This window comes from Oratosquilla oratoria, chromosome 10 (assembly GCF_046742065.1).
Source record: "Oratosquilla oratoria isolate Oo_2021 chromosome 10, ASM4674206v1, whole genome shotgun sequence".
In the NCBI taxonomy this organism is placed as follows: Eukaryota; Metazoa; Arthropoda; class Malacostraca; order Stomatopoda; family Squillidae; genus Oratosquilla; species Oratosquilla oratoria.
Window position 1 is genome coordinate 8,252,461 of NC_134786.1, and position 15,000 is coordinate 8,267,460.

A 15,000-nucleotide genomic window follows, 5' to 3' on the forward strand; every position below is an offset into this window, starting at 1 on the left:
GTGTGTGTGTGTGTGTGTGTGTGTGTGTGTGTGTGTGTGTGTGTGTGTGTGTGTGTGTGTGTGTTTTGAACTGCCTTTGCCGAGATCTCTAGCATGTTGACAGAAGTATATGTATTCTAAGTTCACCTATTTGATTACGTCAACAAAACTAGTTACTGAAAGTTTCTGATGCAGCATGGCGTCCTAGATTAGGAATCTGGATTCAAGGAAAGAAAATTACAAGATATTCCTGATTAATATTTAGATTTGAAAATAGTAGTAACAAGACCTTTATAGTAAGAGGAGAAAGGAATTTAGTCTCGTGCAATATCATTCCATCCTTCCTGGTCTAGGTTTGAGAAGGAAATTATAGTTTCGAAGATGGGGGAGTGTCGACACGTCTCCATTCTGATGTCCTCGCCTACTTCCTGTCTTCATCGGCTTTGGGACAACTACAACTTGAGGGACTTTGGAGGCGTTGGTGGTGGTTTGTCGCGGTTGGCGGTTGGTAGGTTGACGTGGAGATGGAGAGAGGAGGGTTTCGTGATGTTAGGGAGCTTAGATAAAAGGCACATCTCCCATAGGCGAATCGTCGATGAAGTTGGCGATTTCCTGGGCGAGAACAGCGCCCTCCTCCACCTGGGTACAAGGACGACACATACAGTCGATCGGGGCGCGTGTCACGACCTGTAAAGGGAAGGGAGTGGTGAGTTTAAGAAGATGACGATGAGGAGGAGGAGGAAGAGGAGGTGGCAGAGGGAGAGAAGGATGTAGGTAGGTAGGTAGGAAGGAAGGAAGGTAGATGGGTAGGAAGGGAGGAAGGTAGGTAGGTAGGTAAGAGGGAAGCAAGGAAGAAAAGTAGGAAAGTGGGGAAGGAAGAGAGAAAGATAAACAGGAAGGAAGGAAGGAAGGTAGAAAGGGAGGATGAAAGAAGTGAAGGAAGAAAGGAAGGAAGGAACGAACAAATGAATTAAGGAAGGAGCAAGGAGGAGGAAGGAGGAGGAAGAAAAGAGGAAGGAGGAAGACAGACAGTAAAGTAAAGGGAAGAAGTATACGATGAAAAGGCAGAAAGTCAAAATAGAAAAGAGAACTGACGCTTGTAGCGGAATGAAAAGGAGAGAAACACGAAGATACAGATGAAAAAAGGAAAGGGGAAGAGGCAAGTCGAAAGGTGGAGGGAATGGAGAACAAAGAGAAGGAGAGATAAGGCGAGAAGAGGGTAAAGAAGGGAGGGAAGGAAGGGACGAAAGGCAAGAGCTATAGGTACGTTTTGTTTGGTGCGTTCGATAATGATCGTTCATGGTTCAATGATGATCGTGAAACGATTTTCTAGAGCATTAATTTTTTTCTTCTTTTTTTTCTTTTATTTATTATGGGCTGTTTTGCTTTATGCTCCATAGTAGGAAGATGATCATTTTTACTGAACCTACCAACGTGCTTACTCTAATATGATGCCAGATAGTAAGAGACTAATAATTGCACAAAACATAGGCTACTTTTACTAAACAGAAGCGTTGTAATGACGTCATGGGGCTGACGTCATGTCGCCGTCAACTCGGGAGCAAGACAATATCAACCTTTCGTTTGACTACAACTGACCCATTTACACAAACTCGTATGTCAAACAAGTGTTTCAAATGATGTTTGACCGTGTGAATGGAGTATCTGGTTTCCAAACATAAAAGTAAAACCAAAATATATTTGGTTTTCAACGTCTTAGTACCATGCAGCTTCCGTGATTTTGAAATACGAAAAGATTCTCCTTCAGCTTCTTGAGGGAACATTGCGCCGTCTTGGCCCTTCCTAATCTCTGGGCACCGCCACTCCAACAGAGTTTCATAAAGTGGACACTACCACCCCCTGTTTCTTGTGTGAACTGTCCGGGGTGGGTGACAGCCCCACAAAAAAAAAAAAAAAAAAAAAAAAAAAAAAAAAAAAAAAAAAAAAAAAAAAAAAAAAAATAAATAAATAAATAAATAAATAAATAAATAAATAAATAAATAAATAAATAAAAATAAATAAATAAATAAATAAAATAAAAATAAATAAATAAAATAAAATAAGAAATAAAATAAAATAAAGATGAAAATAAAGATGAAAATAAAACGAAAATGAAATGAAGTGAAACGAAATGGAAATGTCAAACAAAATCAAATGCAACAAAATAAAAGGAAACAAAATTACATCAAATGAAATTAGATTAAATGAAAATTGAAATTAAAAAATAAAGTAAAAGAATAAAAAAAAAATCAGAATAATAAAGGACGGGATAGGGTGAGTAGATGTTTATCCTCGGCTGAATAAAATTGAACGGACGATCTGCAGGGATGGGATTAAATAGAACTGAATGTCTGAGCGTTGGTCAATATCAAATTTGTACTATGCAGATAAAGGACTAATAGACACATGTCCGACACAGGAGGAAGACGAGAAGAGGAGAAGGATAAGGAGGAGAAAGAGGAGGAGGACAAGGAAAAGGAGGAAGAGGAAAAAAAGGAGGAGAAGAAGGAGGAGTAGGAGAAGGAAAGGAGAGGGAGGAGGAGGAGAGGGAGGAGGAGGCGAGGGAGGAAGAGGAGGAGGAGGAGGAGGAGGAGGAAGAGAAGGAAGAGGAGGACAAGGAAAAGGAAGAGCTGGAGGAATAGGAGAAAAAGGAGAAGAAGGAGTAGGAGAAGGAAAGGTGGAGGAGGACGGGGAGAGGGAGGAGGAGGAGAAGGAGAGGGAGGAGGAGGAGAAGGAGAGGGAGGAAGAGGAAAAGGAGGAGGAGGAGAAGGAAGAGAAGAAGAAGGAAAAGGATGTAGAAGAAAGGAAAAAAAGAAGGAATAAAAAGAGGAGGAGAAGAAGGAGAAGGATGAGGAGGAGAAAGAGAGAAAAGGAGGAAGAGGAGAAGGAGGAGGAGGAGGAAGAGGAGTGGGAGTAGGAGGAGAAGGAGGAAAAAAGAGAAGGAGGAGGAGATGAAGGAGGAGAAGGAAAAGGAGAAAAAGAGAGAAAGGGAGGAAGAGGAGGAGGAGGAAGAGGAGGAGGAGGAGGAAGAGGAGTAGGAGTAGGAGTAGTAGGAGAATTCCCCCAGCCAGGACAAATCATAAAACAAAAAGACAACATCGTAAAACCAGCAGTGACAGCGTTTCCTTTGAACGAATGAAATTCCCTGGAGGTAAAACCCAAACGTTCTTGGCTCACGAGGGAAGTCTTCAACCGACCATTCCACGCGGTGACCGAAAACAATCGAGACGAGAATCTTATGCAAACTGATCGACCTAAATATCCGGATCTGAGAGCGGACTTGAGATAAACTTTGAGAAAAGAATTATTTCTAATTTGGAAGTTGTTCCCAGGAACCTTCTTCCTCCTTCCCACCAGGAGACACCTTCCTCTGTCGTCAGCTGGAAGAGGGCTTTAACCACTTCAGTAAAACTCAAATTATCGCGCGTAGTATCGGCTGCCATATGTACGATGCATCACACAACTTGCATTATAAAGTATTAAGTCACTGCCGTTCTACTCGTTCTCTTTTACTCTGAGTAATAATAAAAACAGAAAACGTGATGAAACCAGTTCACAGAATCCGGGAGTAACTCATGTACAACTACAAATAAATATATATATGTATATATATATATATATATATATACTGTATATATATATACATATATAATCAAGACGCCGACGTCGGAATCCTCGCATCCCCACTCACGTATTATGACGCCTACTTAGGCATCATCGTACCGAAGTGATCGACATAAACTACAAACCCTTCGCCACCAAGTGCGTTTGAACGGGGCAAATAAAATACTCGTAGTTTGGACACCAACGGCTCGAACCTGTTTCCCTGAATCCCCCTGACGTATATGAAAATCTCTCGTAGATTAATAAAATCACCTGGCGACACTCAAACACGAGTCGAATCTCAATGCCAAGATTGAGCGGATTTTAGTCCAGTTACCGCCAAAGGATTTTGTTCAGTTAAGGGTTAGACTTTGTCTAAATTGATCCTTCATAGTTAGAACCTTTATATATATATATATATATATATATATATATATATATATATATATATATATATATATATATATATATATATATATATGAACGCAGTGACAGACTACAACAGACTCGAATCTGGCAAACAGTATATCGGAACGTAATTAATATACATTTATTCTATTTTATTTGTATATTCATATGTTAATTTATTCAATTGCCCATATTTATTTAATTTTCTTGTTCATTTATTTATTTGTCTTTACTTATCTATTTCATTTATATATATATATTTTTTTTTATTTACTTATCATATTTTTTAACTATTTATGTATTTATTTATTTATTTAATTTCTTCTTTTAAGTACGGAAAAAAATCCAGAGGTCAATAATTCAAATTTTGAGAAAATATAAACCCTCTCTTGACCAGCATTTATATTCAGAATTAGGAAAAAATGAAAGAAAACAATTTTAGAGAAAGGGAAAGAAAGTAAAATGCTAAATTCAGCTACAGAAAATGGAGATTTTTTTTTTGTTTTTTAATCTTTCCTCAGCTTCTTTTTCCCATTCTTCTACTTCTCCATGCTTACTAACTCATTCATATTAATGGACTTACTCGTAGTTTGGGGTGTCAGTTGGATAAATTCAGTTTTAAGAAGGAAATACGCAAGAACTGGTTTACTAAGAGTGATTAACGAATGAAATAGACTTAGTGACCAAGTAGTAGTGAGCTCTGAAACTATTGGTTCTAATGGACATGGAACTGCCTAGTGTAGGCCTTATGGTCTGTTGCAGTCTACCATTCTTATGTTCTTATATTTTTAAGAGGGCCCAACACGATCAATATTATTACGCAATATTTCGTATTGTACAATATTATTGACTGTATATGAATGGTATTGAAAAAATGCAAAATATATTGGAGACGTCAAATGTACAGGCCAAACACACGTGCCTCTTCTATACCATCCCTACGCCGTCAATGATATTTTATAATGCGGAATATTGTGCAATAATATTGACCTTGTAGTCCCCGGTTTATGTTCACCCACTCACCTTCCTGATCCTGGGTTCGCCCGGTTTAGCTTTGGGACAGGAGAGTGTGACGGCAGCTTCCCTCTCCCCAGACTCCTGGCAACACATACACGACCGCTCCGTCTGCCAGATCTTGCTCCCAGATACCTGTCGGAGGAAAGAAAGAAATCAGGGTCCCGTGTCAGGGTAGAGGGTCCCAAATCTGGGTCTCTGGGTCCCTAAGAACCCAGAGAAGATCGTGAGAGAGTCCCTAAGGATGCCTTAGACGATTTGTTCTAGTGTGTGAAGCAATGTCTAGGAAGCTGGGAAATAGAACTTCATAAGTCGAGGAGTGGTGGGGGGTATCAGGTTCCCTGCTCTTTCGGGACCAGTCATAGATAGTCACAGGAAAAGTACGTTCTGTGGTGATGACCTCATTTTCAAATAAAGAATAGACATCACGTTTACAGAGAAATGATGCCATTGGTACTTCAGCGACGTCATCTTCCGAAGTGCAGGTGACGTCAACTTTAAAGGAGGGAAAATTACGCCTCAGAGGTGATGTCATAGTGGTTTGATCAGTATCGGTCCTCGTGGGCACAGAATGAACAGTGAACATGTCAACCAGGAATTTGTTGGAAATAAGTACAGAACACACACACACACACACACACACACACACACACACACACACACACACACACACACACACACACACACACACACACACACACACACACACACATATATATATATATATATATATATATATATATATATATAATGTAATATGTGTGTATTTATATATATACATATATATGTATATATATATATATATTAATAGAATTTTTCAACACACTGACGCGTGATCAAAGTTAGAATGAATCCTCATAGTATTTAGTGTGGCTGAAGTTATCGCTAACATTTACTGTCTAGATTTACAAATTACATTTCATTCAATTTCGAAAACCACTCTGATGAAATTGAATAAGCCGATTTGGTTGGTAGAAACACTTTAATATAATTTCATAGGAGTTCATGACAACCTATATTCTTAAGATTTTATTATTATTATTTTAACTTTTTTTCCTTTTTAACAGCGATGAATTTTATATACAGCATAGACATATATGTAGAAGCTACTTCCATTCAGGGATAGATTAATAAACCACGTATAATCGTGGGACACTTTATGTGGCAAAATATATCAAATACAATGGTCAGAGTAGAAATCAAGTGAGGATGGAATGTTTATTGAATGCACAACGTTTCGCTTGTTGAAGTTTTTATCAAGTACACAATACAACGTCTAAGCAAGTTATACATCTCGGAATGGATGAATTAGGGACATTAGGACAGGGCATCCCGTGGAGTGCCAGCTAAAGTCTTGCCAACTATAGGAATGAATAGCTTAGGTTTTGTATTCCATGTTTGTGTAATTGAATAGGTTTCAACAGTCGGAACGTTGTATAATTGAAAAAGGTCTCATCTTCACATGATGTCTACTCTGACCACAGGAGACTTACCTGAACGTAGGAAGTGCATTTCCCTTTGCAGGCGAAGGAAGGGATGGGCTTAGAAACGCATCCTGGATACGAGAGGAGGTGAATGACTGGGGTCAAGGTGCATTCGTCCGCTTCAGTCATGGTCAGGGCCATAAGGAAGAGGAAGATGTAGCACATCGAGGAGGAGCAAGAGGAAGGCTGCATCTTTACTCGTCTGGATGGGATGGGAAAACACGACATAATGAAATGCCATTAAGCTTTTTTCTCGTATCCTCATTCGTTCTTTCTTTTTCTCTATGTACATATATATGTATATGTATATGTATAAGTATATGTATAAGTATATGTATATGTATATGTATATGTATATTGTTGAAACGTTCTCACAGGTTGAAGTAAATGAGAGTGAGAAACACAGAAGTCTTAGTTTGAGTTTATTCTTGACTAGTTTCGCAAGTATGCTTTTTCAAAGTATATGTATATGTACATGTTTGGGGGGGATTGTGTTCCTGTGGCTGTGGCTGTGGCTATGGTTGTGGCTGAGTGTGGCTGTATAATAGCACGTAAAAGCGCCTATGTGCCTTCGTATGAAGGTCCTTAAAAACGGAAATGTATATTTTCTCTCTGATAGTTTAGTGCCTGCAGTATGCAGTTAGAATTCTGTGTCCTTATCTATATGTCTTTTGTCTGTTACTCTGCATCCAACCAAAATATATCCTGTGCGCATACATTTGTCATTGTAATCTGATCTCTGTTGCTTAGTAATAGATGGGAAGAAATATACTCAAAGAATGTTTTATCGGTTTTGGGAAACTTATCACCCCACTACTATATAATGATTTTCCTTTTACTTAACTTGTCCTCAGAATACTTAAGTTTATGTCCATGGTGCATTTTAAACTAAGAATGTTACAGTCCACTTCGATTAGTCCTCTGCACTCTACGTGACGTCATGTTTTCTGTCTCAAGGTTTCTGTGTGCGATTATTGTTAACCTACCCCAGCCAATGCCGGGTGACGCGCATCCTACTACCTGGCATTCTATTTGGGTAAGCGCGTTGGTAGGTTCGGTTAGAATCATCAGCCTCGTCCTTTGAAGCAAAACAGACCAATTCAGAAACAAAGAATTAGTGCTCTAGACAATCCTCTAACGATCATCGTTGGGCCATGAACGATTATCGTTGAGCGGTAATCACAACGAGCAAAATGTACCTTAGCCTTCAACTGCCTAAGTGTAATTGTAATCCTACCTTCCTTTCCTCCAGACAGTTTAATTCAGCTAAATGGAAAACAACTTTGATCTCCTTTAGCTTTTAAGTACCTAAGTCGAATTTTTAACCTACCTTCCCTTCCGCCAGACAATTTGATTCAGCTGAGTGGAAAGCCTCTTTGTTCTCAAGAGGTCAAAGACCAACTTTTATTAACTCTCTGAGTAGATAACTTGAGTTGTATGTTCTCAGTCTCCCCCCTGGACTCTGATATGTTAGTCACCCTTGCGGAGGCGCCCGGGAACAAGAGTTAATTCGCTTCAGATGCTAATCTTAATGCAGCAAAACAGAACAACGTCACACTTAAAGCAGAGGTCAAGGACCTCCGTCCCGCTGGGAGCGAGATGCATCTTCACAGGAAACAAAGAAAGAGCGGCAGAAAGAGAAACACGTCCAAGTTGAAAAGATTTTTTTTTGAGCTCATTGTATTCGTGAAGCGCCTGAGAAGCACACACAAGTATGCACAAGGATTAATGACTTTCTTCCTCTTCTTCCGCTTCTTCCCGTGCTGATTTCCCGCAATTCCTAGCAACTTTAAGATGTGCAATTTTTTTTTTCAACAGTCTTGCATTTCGTAACCAATAACCAGAGCTTCTGTCCTTGGGAATAATGTCACACCGAAACGGTGGTGGAGATTATAAAGCCCTTGTCACACTAGCAGTTTGAACCGCGGCGGTCTGAACCGCAGCGGTTCAGTTAAAATGTAAGTCACTGGAGGTGTTCACACACAACTGCATAGTTTTTCCTTGACTATGCGGTACCGCAGAGTTTTCCCTACAGTTCAAACCGCTAGTGTGAACAGAACCTTGAAGGATGGTAGCGAAACGGAGGGAGAGTAGAAGTAAAAGACCATGAACAGCATTCTTCTTTGGGTGGAGAATTAAATCTCCAACAGTGGAACAAATCTGCGTGACTCTGGTCCGTAGATGAAGGAAACTGCAGATTAAAACCAAGAGGGACGAAACAGAGAGAGTTGAGCCGAACAATACTGGAAATAGCGCTGGAAGACGGCAGGAGGGCAAGTTGGGTGAGAGAGCAGACTGAAATGAAAACCATTGTGGAAGTGGCAAAGGAGAGAAAATGGAATTGGGCACGGGAGTTAGTGCGAAAGAATGATGAGAGGTGGAGTAAGTGTGTTGCTGACTGGACGCCGCGAGATAGGAAGCGAGAAGAGGGGTGGCAAGAAAAAGAAGTTTGCAGGAGTGACGTGGTAGATGTTGGCGCAGTCGTGCGAGGCTTGGAATGGTTTGGCAGAGTCCTTTGTTCAGCAGTGGATTCAAAATGGTTGAATGATGATTGATTGACTAACATTAACCCTTCAGTCCACAGAGTTCCCTGTGATCTATCGTATTTATCAGCGTATAAGCAGCACCTTAGAATACGACGTACTTCTATTTCACAAGAATATTTTGTAGAAAAATAATATGTTTCATTATACATTTATTGAAAGATATTTTAAAGTGTTTTTCTATGGAAACCGTATGATTCTCTATATCCGTAATACGGCTGCATTAGACGCAGGGCACTTTTATGTACATTTAAGAAAGTACGTCTTGTACGCCGTCAAATACGGTAAATAAAACCGTGTGGCATTCGCCAAAGTAACTTTTCTGAAGTTCGGGAGGGCACTAGTCCTTGATAATTCTGAACCGAAAAAGATGAAATGATTGGATAAAATTGCGCCAGTCCTTGAGAAGTCTCAGGAGGACGTAACGAGGGTCTTCAAGAATTCTCAGCGTCTCAGCAGGGATGCAAATCAACTTCTTAACGATGAGTCTCCTCAACAGACAAGTATTCCAATTCCAAGACCATTTCTTTTTTATTCACTTATATTCCAGAGCTCGTCTTTGGCTGAATGGGACCCGTAGGTGGTTTTTGTAGCTGGAAGCGTAGACGCTGTTACTGTTGATGTCTACGCTTCCAGCTACTAAAAGCACTCACAAATGTTGGATCTTCGCTGTCTGTTAAAACTTGTTTTGAATGCAATTCAGGGGTGACTTTATAGATGTTGTCTCTTAATTTTTGGATAGAATTAAGGGGTGACTATAGTTATTGAATTTTCGCTGTCTGCTGCAAACCTTCTGGATGTCTTACTTATCACTGATTCAGGTGTCATTACCACGGCCAGTCTGGGGACCCACCGCTCGTTGGGTAGATTAAAAACAGATAAGGAGCATTAGGGAACATGTGGGCTCACGAAGATACCTCCAGACCCATTAAAGAAATTGCTTTCGCCTTCAGGGAATCAAACTCGAGACCACATTGTTCTTAGTCTTCTGGCTTTGGCGAGATTAAATATACATTGAGGTTGCTTCGACCCATTCTGTCTAGTTTCTTCATCAACTGAATCAACTCTCCTGGCGTCAGATTCGATGTTTTTTCATGAACATATCCTTTACTACATATTTTCATTCGCATAATCTTCGGTACCCATGTTTATTATTCCTTAATGTTTTATGTACGTATTACTACGATTTTTGTTTGATTATTCTATTTGGTCATTTAGCTTGTGTATCCATTCATTGATTTGTCAAGAAATGTATCACCTTTACTTTCTTATATCTACTCAAAATCTACATTAGTTTCTTTATTATGTTAATTTCTTCATCTGTCTATATACCAAGAGCTTTTCCCCCTTATAAGGAGAGTGGCCAAGTCAAGGGCATGTACCTACTCCCACCCATTCCACTCCCCTCCTCCACCCTTTCCCCACCCTCTCCTCTTAGCTCCTCATGGATGACGGGTCATCCCTGCATCCGCTAACTGTTCATATTATATGGTTTATTATTGTTAATCTGAACAAGCGATTTACTTCAATAACCTCATAGGTCGTAAGAGATTCCATGAAATCTCTTTATAACCCATGACTGACGATTTTGCAATCAAACATTCTCTATATAGGATAAAGCGAGTTCTTGTTTGATCGAGACAATTCTCCCAATGCCCTGTTCACACTAGCGGTTTCAACCGCCTTGATTTGAACCTCGGCGGTTCAGGTACTATGTAAGTTAATGGAGGCATTCACAAACAACCAAGGAGTTTTTCCCTAACTAAGCGGTACCACCGCGGTTTGCGAGCGGTTCAAACCCCTAATGCGAATAGGACCCAAGTTTGCCTTCTCTAATACACACACTTAGCTAAATAAAATCGTCTAACATTAGTCAAACCAAAATCATCAAAATTTGTAGAGCGAAAATATCAATACTAAGAAATATTTAGACAAGAACGAGAGCGCGAGTTTAGTCGAAATCATTAACGTGGTCCGTCCGTCCCGGAGAAAGAGACAGTCCCGAAGAAAGAGAGGATCCCGGAGAAATAGACTGCCACTGGCTCGCATACTCCGCGAGAGGAAATGAAATGAAACGTAAAAGAAAACGGAAACGCCTCCCGGGAAATAAGCACTTGTGCCCATCATCCGAGCTTCAGCCGAAGGAAGAACTACATTTTGAAAAACGACTTCGAGTTTCCATTTTCTCCCGTTAGGGGGGCGGGGGATCATTAAAAGTGGTGGTCGATAGCGTTCTCTGGAGGCGTTTATAAGACGCGGGGTTTACACGATCAATATTATTGCGCAATATTCCGTATTGTATAATGGTACTGAAAAACTACACGTGTTTGGCCGGTACATTTGATGTCTTCAATATATTGTGTCTTTCTTCAGTACCATACCTACACCGTCAATAATATTGTATAATATGGAATATTGCGCAATAATATTGATAGTTTAGGACCCGCTTAAGGCCTGAAGATAAACAAGAGTTGTAGGAGGACAGGAAGAGAAAGAGAAGAAGTAGGAGGAGAAAGAGATGGGGAGGGTGGAGAAAGGAAAAAATAGGAGTATATGTAAGACGAGAATATTAAGATAATAGAGAAGAAGAAGCAAGGGCAGGAGAAGGAAGAGGAGGAGGAGGAGGAGAAAAAGGAGGAAGAAGGGATGCAGAAGGTGGGGGACGAAAAGAAAAACAGGAGCATATTAAGACAAGGAGAAGATCGACAGAGCAGAGAAGGAGATGGAGGGGCAGGAGAAGGAGGAGGAGGAGGAGGAGGAGAAGGAGGAGGAGTGGGAGAAAGATGAGAAGTAGATCGAAGAGGAGGAGGAAAAGGAGAAATAGGAGAAGGAAGAAGATTATGAAAAGATAAAGGAAAAGAAGGAGAAGTATGATAAGAGGAAATAGAAGTAGGAAGAAAAGAAGATGTGGAAGCAGAAGCAGAGGGAGGAAAAGGAGGAGAAGGAAGAGGAGGAGGAGGAGAGGTAGGAGAGACCAGAGGCAAGCCAGTCTCGTGTGAAAAGAAGCTCTTTCCACAGGTTCCCCTAAGTGATAACAACGTCTTCGGAATACGACGAAGAAACAATATTCTGCAGAACGTTCGCTATGACCTACACCAGACACACTCTAACGACATGCCATCAACTCCTTAACGACGTGGCCCTCTGAGCTGTAAAGAAAATAGTCTGATATTTGCCTGAAGACATAATTCGTTGTAATACGTTTATCGCATTCGTATGCATAGAGTTCATCGAAATGGGTTAATTGAAACTAAATAGATTTTGAGTTATTTGATTACGTTGAATAAAATGTGACCGGTTTGTTACAGTCCTCTGTGCAGAGTGAGTTTTGTTTAGAAATGATATCGAGAAATGAGAAACGTCATACATACATGCATACATACATGTATGAATGTATGTACGTATGTATGTATGTATGTACACACGTATGTATGTACGTATGTGTATATGTATGTATGTACGTATGTATGTATGTATGTATGTATGTATGTATGTATGTATGTATGTATGTATGTGTATGTATGTATGTATGTATGTATGTATGTATGTATGTATGCATGTATGTATGTGCGTGTGTATGTATGTATGTAAGTAATGCATGTATGTATGTATATGTATATATGTATGTATGCATGTATTTATGTATTTATGTATGTATGTATGTAATGTATGTATGTATGTAATGTATGTACGTATGTATGTATTTATGTATGTATGTATGTATGTATGTATGTATGTATATACGTAGGTAATACGTCATTAGTCAGAAAACTCATCGAATATTTCATGACGGTTTAAAACCGCAATTATTACCAAAACTCTCCATGTCCAAAGCCTCTCTCTCATTGAAAACAATAACAGGTATTACCACCGTTGATTGGCCTCCTTAACTGAATAAAATCGCATGGCGTGAATTAGGAGGTGTTGAAAGTTTTTAACTTAATTGGCGTTAAGTAAAGACTTAAGTAAAGACTTTCTCTTCAGTTTTCTTCATCAGGCGCTCAGGAGGGTAAGGTCTGAGATCCAAAATCCCCCTCAGGGGAAAATGAGGAAAGGATATTTGCTCCTGCTGCGAAAGCCCTCACGCCAAGTTTGACTGATGAGACGGGACCCTACGAGCGTAGACGTTATTCTTTGTATTATAATTGGGTAAATGCAATTTGGTGAATGTGTACGAAATGTTGATGGTGTAGTAGACCGTAAAGGGATGTTGGGGAAAAGTGGATTGTAGTCTAGTGCGCATGTGTAGAGCTCGGGATGGATTACGCTACGTTACGGTGTCAAGTTATGTTACATTGTGTTACGTTATGACACGTTGGGATACGTTAGTTTATGTTTAGGTATTTTAGGATTGGTTAAGATGTATTAGGTTATATTGGGTTATGTTGGGTTGTGTTCAGTTATGTTAGGGTTTGTTAGGATATGTCTGTGTATATTGATTTAGGTTTGGTTATGTTGGGTTACGTTGGGTTATGCTAGGTTATGTTTTGTTTGGGTTGGGTTATATATGATTGCGTAGAGATTTGTTGGGTTTTGTTATGTTAGGTCAGGCCAGCTCAGTTCAGCTCAGGTAAGGTTAGATCAGGGAAGGTCAAGTTAGGGTTTAGCTAGGTTTAGGTTAGGATTTTTTTGCGTTAGCCTATGTCAGGTAGGGTTAGGCTAGGTTAGGTTACGTTTGGTTAGGTTAGGATCTAGTTACATTTAGGTTAGGGTTAGGTTACGTTTAGATGATTTTGAGGTTACGTTTAGGATAGGCTTAAATTAGGTTTAGGGTTAAATTAGGATTAGAATAGATTTAGGTTAGATATGGGTTAGGTTTAAGTTAAGCTATGTCGGGATAGAATAGGATTAGAAAAGATTTAGGTTAGCTATGGGTTAGGTTTAGGTTAAGCTATGTCAGTGCAGGTTAGGTTAGGTTTGGGTAGGTTAGGTTAGGCTAGGTTAGGTTCGGTTCGGTTCGGTTAGGTTAGGACAGGTTAGGTTAGGTTAGGCTAGACTAGGTTAGGTTAGGCTAGGTTAGGTTAGGCTAGGTTAGGTTAGGTTAGAATAGGTTAAGCTAGGTTAAGCTAGGTTAGACCAGGTTAGGCTAGGTTAGACTAGGTTAGGCTAGGTTAGATTAGGTTAGGTTGGATATACTCCTCGTTTTTCACATCCATCGTGCTTGTGGCCTTTTGGTGTGGCCATATTCCAATTCTGCCTAACGTCCCGGTTCTGCCGACCACACCGTTGTTGCCTTGTTCGTGGTTGTACGGCAGAGGCAGGCGCTGTAACAGGTGCCAAACAAAAACGGACACCAGGAACACTGGGAAAGACGTGGAGTGTACCACAGTTCGACGAGGTATGTTCAATGTCTTTTGAGTTGTGCTGCATATTGCATTTGGAATTCCACGGCGATTTTGAACGTGGTTGATCCAATTTTCGTTCCGAGTTTGCTGTGGGGTTTGTGGATTACTCCGCGTGATAGAACGAGTTTTGAGAAATGTTTGTTCCACTGCTTCCGACGCTTAGATTTCCGTGCCATGAAGATTAATTGTGCACAAAATTTCTAAAAAGGAAATTTGCATATATATGCATACACACACATATGTGTGTGATTTTTTCACCATGGTCTTGGATCACGTGTTGGATAGTATAGTGATCGACAGTTATTAACCTCCCGAATGAGAGCTCAGAGCTCGTATGACCGATCTATGGATAATACAGTGACCTTACACGCACACACACACACACACACACACACACACACAACTCCTTGCCCACGAGAGTTGGAGTAACAACCCGCAGCGCAGCGATACTGAAATTATTGTGTGTGTGTGTGTGTGTGTGTGTGTGTGTGTGTGTGTGTGTGTGTGTGTGTGTGTGTGTGTGTTTGAAAGACCAGAGCTAATTCTGTATCCACGATCTTACATATGGATTGTTTATAACATGAAGGAAGGTAAAACACAAGGCTTCGGAGATCTCTTGTGTTA

General features: G+C 40.1%; 1 protein-coding gene across 1 annotated transcript in view; it reads right to left on the bottom strand.

Annotated features, from left to right (window-relative positions):
* Window positions 1–15,000, bottom strand: part of Burs (Cuticle-tanning hormone bursicon) — a 17,327-nt gene that overhangs the window by 608 nt on the left and 1,719 nt on the right. The window contains exons 2-4 of the mRNA XM_076191416.1: window positions 6,498–6,690; window positions 5,014–5,139; window positions 1–666 (exon numbers count right to left, since the gene is read on the bottom strand). The exon at window positions 1–666 is cut by the window's left edge and continues 608 nt beyond it. Coding sequence (XP_076047531.1) covers window positions 538–666; window positions 5,014–5,139; window positions 6,498–6,680 — 438 coding nt within the window. The 5' untranslated portion in view covers window positions 6,681–6,690 and the 3' untranslated portion in view covers window positions 1–537. The remainder of the gene's footprint in view (window positions 667–5,013; window positions 5,140–6,497; window positions 6,691–15,000) is intronic.